This window comes from Cebidichthys violaceus, unplaced genomic scaffold (genome assembly GCF_023349555.1).
Source record: "Cebidichthys violaceus isolate CVI_PGR_0920_01 unplaced genomic scaffold, fCebVio1.0.p SCAF_3, whole genome shotgun sequence".
Taxonomy (NCBI): domain Eukaryota; kingdom Metazoa; phylum Chordata; class Actinopteri; order Perciformes; family Stichaeidae; genus Cebidichthys; species Cebidichthys violaceus.
In genome coordinates, this window is record NW_027176483.1 from 20,536,362 (window position 1) to 20,548,539 (window position 12,178).

The 12,178-nt window shown below is 43.2% G+C and overlaps 1 protein-coding gene across 1 annotated transcript in view; it reads left to right on the forward strand.

The window, feature by feature from the left end:
- syt9b (synaptotagmin IXb) overlaps positions 1-12,178 on the forward strand; it is a 42,033-nt gene that overhangs the window by 15,439 nt on the left and 14,416 nt on the right. Inside the window, exons 3-4 of the mRNA XM_068723585.1 lie at positions 115-332; positions 588-1,128. Of these exons, the coding sequence (XP_068579686.1) occupies positions 115-332; positions 588-1,128 (759 nt within the window). The remainder of the gene's footprint in view (positions 1-114; positions 333-587; positions 1,129-12,178) is intronic.

The window sequence follows — 12,178 nt, forward strand, 5'->3', positions numbered from 1 at the left end:
AAGGAACTATCAATACCCAAATTAAAGTGTGGTAGGCTTTACTGCTGTTGCCACTATTGCGTATTTGCATTGCTGTAACTATTACACAAGCTGCTGTTGACGTGTGCCGTACAGGTGGACGGAGACGAAAGGGAGTACAGCGAGGATGGCTGTGTGAAGGAGCCTTCAGGACCCCTCTCGGCTGTGGCTGTCCCAGAGTCAGGCCTAAAGATAAGCCACACGTCGCCTGACATCCCACTGGAGACCCAGACCAAGGTGGAGAAAAACCAGTTCCACACTCTGGCCAGGGACAGGGTCCAGAGACAGATAACTGAGCCTACTTCGTCTGTACGGTCAGTACACGTCAAAACCCCAAAGCTACTGTCCATCTTTTGGCTTTGGCAGATTAAACACAGATGGACACACACAGACACCTAGACCTTTGGTTCAGAGATACCTTTTCACAAAGTTCACAGCTCACAATACATCAGGCTTAAGGACACAACGTGGCACCAGCAGTGGCCTCACAGCAACAAAGACTTAACAAAGAAGAGTCGATCAAAATTGTTTGAATATTTTTGTATGTCCACTTTTACACTTTGTTTCAGGCACAACTCCATCCGACGTCAGATGAACTTGTCCAATCCGGACTTCAACCCTGCTCAGTTTCAGCGCCAAGAGTCACTATCTGGTTTGGGCCGAATCAAACCAGAACTCTACAAGCAGCGATCCGTGGACGCAGAAGATGGCCGTCGCCCTGACGGCTGCGGGCGTCTCCTCTTCGTCCTGAAGTTTGACTTTGACCTGGAGCAGCTGATCGTGAAGATCCACAAGGCCCAGGACCTTCCCGCCAAGGACTTCTCAGGGACGTCCGATCCTTACGTCAAGATCTACCTGCTGCCCGACCGCAAAACCAAGCACCAGACCAAGGTGCACCGCAAGACACTCAACCCGGTGTTCGATGAGGTGTTTCTCTTTCCTGTGGCGTACGCCGAGCTGTCGAGCCGCAAGCTGCATTTCAGCGTCTACGACTTTGACAGGTTCTCTCGCCATGACTTGATTGGCCAAGTGGTGGTGGACAACTTCCTGGATCTTGCTGACTTTCCACGGGAGACTAAACTGTGCCGGGACGTACAATACGTGACCTCGGTGAGAAAGCAACTTTTATTAATTTTCTTAAATTCTATCTCTATGTGGCTATCGCTGTTCCTCTCCTCCTTGGCAACACTGACGCTGCATGTCTTAGCAAAGCTTTCCATTTGTTGCTGTCAGCACCGCGGTGGGTTGTTAATAGTGAGCAACTGACTAGAATGTAGCAGGATTTTTGCAGATGGATACACGAGTACGTCTGTTAGACCAGCGGTATCCATACCAGCATAAATCCCATGCCCTTTCTAGAGTTTGGCAAGAATCTGGTCAAACAATCAACAAGGGCACAAAACCCTGTAATAACAGCAGGGGGAGAGATATATATCAATGGACTTGTGTCTCATTTCCCCTTCAAGTGGAACTAATCTGTGGTTTCAGGAGGCAGAAACATAGAAATATACTTAGACGCAGTTAATGTTTAATGAAAGCAGTAGGAAACACTTGGGGGTAGTGACCCAGATCCACGCTGACATAAGACTGGGGTTGGTTTGACAGAGATACAGCGACACTGTCTATATTACATTATTCACTTCGATAAATCTACAGAGTTGGTACACTGAGCAACTCAGTAAGAAAGTTAGAGCCTCCTGCAAGGGAATGCCTCATGGTTAGCCAGTGTTATAGAGTGAAGAAGTCAGTCTGGTGTGTCTCAGTTTGGGAGAGAAGCTCTGGTTCTCCGGTCTAACAGTGCCAGAAGACAGTTTACTTTTCTCATGAGCATGATCGATCAGTTTATGGAATGACAATACATAAACATGTGAGATTCCATATTCAATTTATAGTTTGTACAGCATTTTTTTTTTTGCCTGTGGATTTAACAATCTTAAAAATAGCCAGAGGCTTCTCTAACCCGTCTAAGCATTGTGTCATTGTGTACAGGGCAAGGTTCAGAACCTTGGTAGCGATACTTGAGTTGGTTTAGCAGAAATCATACCAAATGTTACAAAACATGCCACCTTCTCAGAACCCATCGACTATTTGTCTGATGATGATTTAACCTCTGGGGGCAACGACCAATATTTTCGGTGTTGCGGTGTAGCCAGCAGAAACCTTTGTTTGTGTGTTATTTTGTACCAATAATGTAAACACTTTGCAGTCTTCTTATGCATTTGGTATTCAGCCTTGGAAAACACTAATTCCCTTGTTGTCTTATCCCTTTATTACAAATTATACTCCTGAACATAATACGATCTTTTGAAAGAACAGACGCTCAAGTGACTCAAGGCCAAGGATGCAAGGTTCTGCTGCATTGTGAGGCTGTTAAGTATTTACATAAATGCTGCAAAACAAAAGTCCTTACATTACATTACATTACAGTCATTTAGCAGACACTTTTATCCAAAGCGACTTACAATAAGTGCATTCAACATTGGTAATCAAAAGAACTACTTGTCACCAAAAGTCATAAGTACATTTCCTTTTCCAAACAAGCATCTAAGAGCATGAAGCAGAGCATAACTCAGAGCCAAAGTACAGTGCAGAAACAAGAAAAACAGTTAGTGCTATAAGTAGTACAAATACAATAAGTGCAACAAGCTAGTATGAAAACAATAAGTGCTAAGTGGAAGGCTCAGGGTAGCACTTCCTGAAGAGGTGGGTTTTCAGCCTGATGAAAGATGGGCAGCGACTCCGCTGTCCTGACGTCAGTGGGAAGTTCATTCCACCACTGTGGGGCCAGGACAGAAAACAGCCGTGACCGGGTCGATCGGCCGCCAGGACCTCTGAGCGACGGGGCAACCGATCGCCCCGAGGCAGCAGAGCGAAGTGGTCGGGCGGGGGTGTAAGGCTTGACCATGGCCTGGAGATAGGAAGGAGCTGTTCCTTTCACTGCCCTGTATTCTAGCACCAGAGTCTTAAACTGGATGCGAGCTCCTACAGGGAGCCAGTGTAGAGAACGAAGAAAGGAAGTTGTGTGGGAGAACTTGGGGCGATTGAACACCAGGCGAGCTGCGGCTTTCTGGACAAGCTCCAGAGGTCTGATGGCCGACGCCGGGGCGCCGGGGCGAGTAGAGAGTGTCAGTAGTCCAGGCGGGAGATGACAAGAGCCTGGATGAGAACCTGCGCCGTCTCGTCAGTCAGGAAGGGACGAATCCTCCTGATGTTGTAGAGCAGGAATCTGCAGGAGCGTGTAACGGATGAAATGTTTGCCGAGAATGACAGTTGGTCGTCCAGGGTCACACCCAGGTTCCTCGCAGTCCGAGTTGGCGTCACCTTCAACACAGAAAGGTGCAATGGAGCGGCCATTCACGTTGGAACTCCGAGTCGGAAACTAGGGCAAGATTTATCACATAAACTCACCTGACGTCACACAGCGAATTACTTTCTTATCATTTGTTTTGCTGTTGTGTTGCAAGCAGGTAGTACTGGTCTACTTCTCCAGTCTCTTTCAACAGGCGAACTGGAGATCCTCGAAAAATTCAAACACTTAATTCCATTTTCAAGAACATTTCCTCGGATTCTCTATTTGTTAAACTAAAGATTATTACTTTATGCAACGCTAATGGTGCTGCGGAGATGAATGTAGGTCCTCCAGATGCTCGTGAAGCTCAGAGACTTGCCACACAAGCATCAGTTAGCTGCGGGTGTCCATGGGTTATCTGAATGGGTTTTTGGTTAGATGCCAGAAATAAGGTCTCTGTTCAACACGAGCTGAAGACATTTTAACGTTTTGTTGTGCAACAGAAAATACGTCAGTAAATTTCCAACTGTGATTTTTCTCAAAATGTCTTCACGCCGACTCGTCCTCCTTCACAGCCCGTAGCGTAGTTCGTTTATAGTCCAACGTTAGCTTCTGACTTTTGACGACTGCGTTCACGCTTCAGAAATCATAAAAGTGGTGTTCATTCATGAAGATTATCTTGATGAACAAAACGTGTAAGGAGTACAAAAAGGAAATATCCCATTGGCTTTTTGTCGATGGCCTACAACAATATGTCATCCCTGCAGCACTCTATTAAGTAGAGTCCTACTGGTTATTAATAGAGAATTAGAACACTAAAATCAACTGTTTTCATTTACATATGAATAATTTTCCATATGAATAAATACATGAAACTTTATGCAATTTTATATATATAATTTGCATGAGTTTATGTCACTTGCCTTTTGCTAAGAAACCCATGACACTTCATATCAGCATATCAGACAGAGCATTTCGGGAAGCTGCCCCTGCGTCTAGAGCGTGGACACTACTCGGCCTGATTTTTTGGGAGAGACTTTGAACCTTAAGCCGACAAACATCTGCTCCTCATCAAGTAATTAAGTTCAAAGTTGCAGAAAATGATCGTTAGCTGGGTCAGCACTCAACCAGCTCTGACCTGTTATTGCAGCGCTAACTACAGACCCTTGTGGGAGAATGCTGCCAACACACACACACACACACACACACACACACACACACACTTATCTTATTGGAGCCCAAATATTGTTTTAACACCTTCCAGCTAAATAAGGTCAGTATAAATGGGTCAGAAGCTCCTCGGAGGCATCCGACTTGTGAACTATAGCTGTCCTGTCTCCTGTGTCCAAGTCTTCTAAATATAATCCCTTATTAATCCTCCATTTACCCAACACAGATCGCAATCATGCAAACCACTGGGCTATAATGTGTTTACTTTGAGCAACTTTGGCATACTTTTGTCTTACAAAGCAAGAAAATAAGATTTGTTGTATTTCAAGATATATTTATTTTTTTAATTATTGGAATTTTGCACATTTGGTCTTTTGAAATGTTTCTAAAATATGTAAAAATATAAAAAAAGCACAAGCTCATATAACAGCCCATAGTATGTTACCCAATTCACAAACAAAAGTAGACTGAATATGAATCATGCACAAACTACGTATGAACTTTAACAAGAAAGTAATTAAACCAAACAAATAACAGAAGAAATGACTTTCAAAAATCGAATCCAAACAAAGCAAACATCTATAATAATAATGTTAAAAGTAAATACGAACAACACCTAAATAGTTCCTACTATTTACTATTAAATCTGATGAAATGGATTCTTGAGATGCACATGCTGTTGTAATCATGCTGCATGAAGAGAAGCATGATTAGGTAACATCTGTGATGTCCACCATGATAGTGCTGGTTCTTCCTCTACGTTTCTGACTCTCTTCACAGCCATCTGAAGGAAGCAGGTACCTGCTCCATCTGCATCCTCTAACTGGAGTTATGATGTCACTGTGCAACCACAAGGTTTCTGCACAGCCAGCATCACACTGTTGTAAAAAAGAACCGCAGAAACCCTCCGTCATCAATCGTGTTGCTCCAATTAATTATTCTACAGTTTCTTCTGCACGTCAACAGACACACACACACACACACACACATGCACGCACACACACACACACACACACACACACACACACACACACACACAAACACACGCACACGCACACACATGTTTCTTAAATTTAAACCTTCCAATCTTAATTTTAAGATTTTAATCTTAAATTTTAATTTTATCTTAACAGTTTCTTTTGCTTTTTGGTTTTCTCTGTGAGAATATATGCAAAACACCAAATACCATCAGACTGTGCCTTTACATGCCCAACATGCACCACTATGACACTTTAATTATGCTCACAGTAACATTGACTTCAACTTGGTTACAATATCGGACCAAGGCATTTACCGTCTGTGACAGAACAGTTTGTGTTGCTTTAGTCTGATTTGTGTTTGCTCGTGTCTGTTCGTGGTCACGTCCCGGCGTCTTGCATCGGTGAGGGAGGTCTACAGACACATGAAGTTTACACACACTCTTTCTCACTCTCTCTCTCACTGTCCCCAGCAGAACTAGGCTACCTCCCTCAGGATAACAAGGAGGTTACCACAGCTCCTGGCACAGAGCGAGCCTCCCTCCCTGGCCACATGCTATGGACTGTAATGTACATATACTTCTGGGCTGAATGGAAAAATTAGTTATTCCTCCTCTGAGGAGTCGACCACACCTGAACAGTGCCTGAACTTGTTACTCCATGATCCTTGTTTGGCATATGGGCTAGTGCTCAAGTTTACCATGGTCAGACTCTCCCTCTGTGTGGACGATGTGGCATTAACAAATAGAACTAACAGCTGATTATTTCATCTAAACGCCATCCTCTCTGGCTCTCCAGCTTCATTGTTCTTATGGAGTTTGTAACGTCCTGCGATTGTGAATTGAACTTAGAAGGTACCCAAGTTCACACTAGCAATTAAAACAGCAAGGTTTTTGTCCTCACGATAGTCATTCCATGCATATCGTTGGATATGCCCGGATCACGGATGAGGAGGCAGCCAGCGGTTAGCGACTTGGGACGGCACCTACCTGTCACTGAAAATGTCCGTGGCCTTAATCATCTATAACATTAAGTCTTGATATAAAAAAAAAAAACTTGTTGAGAGTCATTATTCAGCCCCGGAAGTTGACTCTTCTTTCTTAACAAAGTATAAACCACCCTACAAAAGACGAATAGTTATCGGACAATTGAGAAATGAGTTGATCTTTTTTTATTTTTTTTGTAAATTTGTGTTAAATTAGGGTCCCATTAGCAACCAAGCTATCAAGCTATATCAATAGTGTGAGTCAGAAACAAGTCCTTCTCTGATCTCTCATCTACCTTGGCTTGCTTCAGTGTTAGCTGTTAGCTTTGAGAAGCTAAAGTTGTTCACCGGTTGTTAATATCTTGGAACTTAAAGGGAAAAATGAAGCAGCATCATTAGAGAAGACTCATTGCTCAGTCCTTACCTCATTACGAAGCATCCAGTGATCCATTTAACTCAATCTGCAGTCAATCAGCCGACCACTTGAATGCATCGTTTCCTGAGACGTTAACATTTGTATATTGAATAAATGCCAACGGTGAGTTCCCTCATTCCTTGCTCATCTGCTGGAGATATGTCGTATTGAATGATTTTGAGGGTGAAGAGACTTCCCAGCTTGTTCGCTGGATTGATTCAATTCTCTTTGGGACATCGTGCTGTTATATGCGCTTGTCTATTTTCTCCTCAGCTGTAGATTATTCTGAGACGAAGACGTTAAAGAGCTCGGAGATGCTGCCACCTGCTGCTCCTACAGGGCCAGTCGATACTATTGACTGCAGTCTCGTTGGCCTGTAATTCGGACGTTGATAAATGGGGTCAGCATGTGCATATGCCGTGTGTGTGTGTGTGTGTGTGTGTGGTTAATTCAGTAAAGGAGGTCCCCATTTCCCAACAATGGCAAACGGTAACATATAACCAGCACTTGTCCTCCCATGTGCACTCAGGGGCTAAGTGAGAAATATGGCTCCCTAGATGGTTTTGGTGAAGTGAGTCAGTGGGAGGTCAGCTTACAGCCTTTTCTTTTGTTACTGGTGTACCATGAATGTTTTCCTATTAGCGCGGTGGTTTTGCCATTATTTTCTCTGGCCTTACTCTGCCATGTTTCTTTTTCTCTGAAAGAAATTGTTTAACATTTGTTTAACACTATCTCGCCGAGAATTAAATAAAGACAGGAGGCGATTAGCCCAGGATAAAGGGATAAACATCTGGCTCTTTTCAAAGTTAAAAAAACGTACTAGGGGTGTGACCACACGCAAAGAAACAAAGAAATCACCATCATTCTTACTTAAATAGTTAAGGCACTCAAATACTGGTAAATTGTCAACAATGAATACATAAAAGTAAGACAGAACAGAACTTCCTGTAATGTAAATGTAAAGTATTTCTGCACCCATTATAAGACTCAATCTGCAGCTGGACGCTGCCTGAACTCTGTGGAGTGAAGGACTCGCCGTCCTGTCCGTTTGTTCTATTCCACTAATCGACACATTCCGGTGACGCCGTCGAAAATCGAAAATCGTTTGAAGTGTCACCACAGATAAACCCGACGTCAGTTTAATACTGTCGGCATTTAGGTTAACTTAATCAGCGTCCCACCGCGCCGCAACAGCAAAAGCTAGCTGTTTACCTGCGTTCCCAGTCTTCTTGCTAAGCTAAGCTAACTGTGTCCTGGCTCTAGCTTCTTATTTAGCACACAGAAATGTGTCTCTTCAAATATCTGTAAAACACTCCCGGTTTACAACGGGCACTACCAAATTGTCCCCGTTCAACCACAATGAAAATGTTGAGAATATTGTTATACTTGTTTTCAGCGTTTCTTTTGCTCCGTCTCATTAACCGTGGTGGGTGCTGCTCCGCTAGTCTCATGTCAATGTGTCCTTGAGCAAGACACTTAACCCCAAAAATTGCTCCCGTAGCTGTGCCTACGGTGAGATACTGAATTGTAAGTCGCTTTGGATAAAAGCGTCTGCTAAATGACTGAAATGTAAAAATGAAATGTAATTAACGAAATACAGAAACATAAACAACGCAATGCTCCTAAATGTCACTTAGTATGACGTCGCCCAGGCTGTTGCTATGATGGTTGCGGCTCTTTTCTGACAGAACCTGTCAGTAAGCAACTATTTGGTGTTTGGTTATTAAAAGGTATCTGACAATCAATAGTTTAATCGCACGTATGCAACCCGTGTGTTTCCTGTGTTACTGGTGGATTTTGGTTGATTTTGGGAGACTGTCTATGGCGTGGCGGGTGTGCTAAAAGCGATGGAACAATAGACCTTTCTCACAGCAGTTTGACTTGTCATAAGCAGGAGGAGCACAGGTGTTACTAATCACGGTAACGATGGCTCCGTTATGTTCAAGTGGCCCAGTGATGGTGACGCACACGCAGCGTGAATGAAATCAAAGCAGCTAACCAGATGTGATTCATTTCATCGTTCACACCTGGGCTTCTTCCCTACTGTCACAAGTGTAATCGTCGTAGTGGGTCCATTGTCCCCCATCCTGATTCAAACCGGGGACCCCTCGTGCGTTTTCAAAATATGGGGCTCCCTAAATGACACTGGTGTTTCTGAATGAACGTGGTACAGATTAATGAAATGCTATGTATTGGGTCAGAAAGCACCTTTGTTAGAGGGCGACTTTTGATTCGCTGTCACACCCTTTTCTTAGACACTTTGATAGAAATGTCCATATACAGTATACAAAGCAATTTAATTGATGAGTCGTCTATTCATGAGACAGACCTTCCTTCGAAAGCTGCGACATATTCAGTCTCATGGCTTTCCGCTGCGTGTTCTCGTCTACAAAACAGCTCCCAGTTCTGCGTGTATCTGTCTCACCGTTCTTTACTGGGCGTTATGACGGATATGCAACCTGATTCTGCCAGGGTATATTCATCTGTACAGCTCAAGTTCAGCCCCGGCAGTGATTTATTTACTTCCACCGTGTTCGGCCAGGCAGACACTGTATATTGTTCTGTTGATTGGCCTTCGTGTAACGGGATCTCCGATGTGTAAGTGAGCTGAACAAACTCTCATGCCGTGCATTATTAGTACTCAACTCAGTTCAGCTCTTTTGTCGTGCGCCCGTCATTATTTAAGTAGAGAAGTAATATTGGGAGACGGTTACAACTATTTAGGTTTGTTGGGGAGAATCTTAAGCAATGAAGAGAAGGATAGTATTAGAATTCAGTCAAATATTAAAAATACCTTGGATATTGCTTGTTTATACATCTTATACACTGAGAAGAATTATTGTCAACACGAGGAACAGGGCGGTCACTGAGTAGACATGGCTACTACTGGCAATGAGTTAGAGAAAAGAATCATGGCTTATTATAATCAAAAAGATTACCATGTGTTCTGCTGTGTATAATAACAAGGTGATAATGTAGCCTCTCTACATATGTATGTGCTTTGCAGTTGCGTCGTGTTACTGTAGGTGACTGAGGTTTGAATAATTGCTGCTTTTATGCTGTAGGAATGCAGGAACACTATGAGCAAGGCAAGGCAATCCTATACAGCTACTGTAAATGACTGCTGGTGACTCATGTCAGATCTAGATTAAATCAAGGCCACCAGTCAGTAAATAGTGCACACAAGTTATGGCGCTCGGGTCCAAGAGGTTAATTGAGAGCTAGCAAACTGACTACAGTCCTAGTCGTGATGTCATCAGTGTAGTGATGTCATCAGGGCTGTCTCAGCTTGGTCGTGGACACTACACATTTTCAACATAAAACCTGTGCTACTAACCGGTCGAATCAAAGACGCTACTGAGGTGCATTATGGGAAATAGAGGATCCAGGTTTTTTTTTTTGGAGCTTGGCCTATAATTGGGTAGTCCCAATAATAATAATTGGTATCTGAGGATTTGATTTTTGATTTATTTGTCGTTTTTAATGAGTCTCTTGGGAGCATGACTGGGTCCTTCCTCATATTGACACATTCACATGGACAGGTTGCAGGGCATATTTATAACAAATGTGCTTAAATGATAGATTATGGTCTTCTTCATCACATAAACACAGAATAATGCAATTCATTTACTGCCCATTCGTTACATGTCCCCAGTGCAAAGTAACAAACCTCTACAATAACTATGAGTGTAACAATATAGTCATATTTGTTTACCATTTTCATCACTTACTGTGTCCCTGAAGTCGTTTTCCGCCCCGTTCATTTCCCCCCCAAAAAGACTATAATGCCATTGAGACCACTTTCAGGAAGTGACATGATTGTTTGGGATGGAACTCAAAGGAGGAGGTAAGAACAACCTTTCACTCAAGTGAAACTGTGGTAAAATCAGAATAAATTAAAAACGTATTAATGATAAAGTTATTGTTCTGTTTATGTGTAGATGGTTAGCTAGATACATCTGGATCACTCCCAGAGCTATGGCTAGCGTAGCTCCAGATCTTCAACCCTGTTATGTTCCACACTGTGTCATAAACCAATACAAGCCAGTCCGGCGTTAAGCAATATTATTTAAAAACGAGCCACTATTCTTATATAATAAAAAATAAATACATATTTTTTAAAGTTATCGCTGTAAAAAATATTACATTTCTTGGCGTCAACCCCTTCCGCCAGATCTGCCAGATTGTAACAAGACGACGCTACGATAACGGCGAGAAAAATAAAGCCCAATTAAACGGCAAGCGGACAAAGCTCATCCCACATTAAGAGTGAATCCGGGCGTGGCTTTAATTCGCCGGCGAGCACACTGAACAAGCAAAATCCTACTCATTGTGCCTTTAATAAACATAACACACTGTTAGAGGAGGAGGAACAAATATTGAGAGAGAGCAGAGAGAGACGGAGTTAGACCGAGCCTGTGATCATTAAAGACACAGCAACAGAGAGGCTTGTAGATAAAGCCTCACTGCCCCTTGGGGAGAGAAGGTGCTAGTATTATAATTGGAGAAGATGGACTGTCCACACTCTCTCTGTGCTTTATTGGAACGCTTTCAAGCACCTTCCTAATTCCATTGGCCGAGCACAAGTGACCGTAATCCTGACCACGGGCTTGATTTGAGTGCTCAGAGGAGTGGCGGAAGCGAGCGGCACTGTACAGTCTGAAAACTTAAGTGTGCTGCGTGAGTGTGTGTGTTGGGAGGAGGAGATCACATTATCTGCTGAAGGGCTAAAGGGTTTGCTGCCGGTTTGTGGGAGTGGCTGCCGGTTTGCGTTTGTCGGTGTGTGAGTTCCTGTGCTTGTCTTCATACATGTGTTTCACCTCGGAGACAGCACAAGCTGTAAAGTAACAATGATGATGCTGCCTCAGCAACTCATCACACAGATCAGAATGTCACAGATCCTGAACAACTCTGCTCCTGTGTGTAAGTGTGTGTGTGTGTGTGTGTGTGTGTGTGTGTGTGCATATGTGTGAGCGCATGTGTGTTTCAATGCTTGCAGGCGTGTCGATGCTGACATCCGTGATGAATCAACTTATTTTGTTCAATTCGATTTTCAGTGATTTTCAGCAGAAGACCCAGAGCAGTAACATCCTAGTGTGTGTGTGTGTGTGTGTGTGTGTGTGTGTGTGTGGCGGCCCATATAGACTGACTTCAATTAATCCTATTCGGCATCAGAAAGAGTAAATATTGATGTCCAAGGAAGACAATGATTTTCCAGTTTCAGCAGTAGTGACCTTTATCTAGGCTTTCTATCTAATTAGTTGCTTCTGACAAAGACTAAGTACAAAATCACTAACATCCCGTGTATTATTCATTGATTGGAC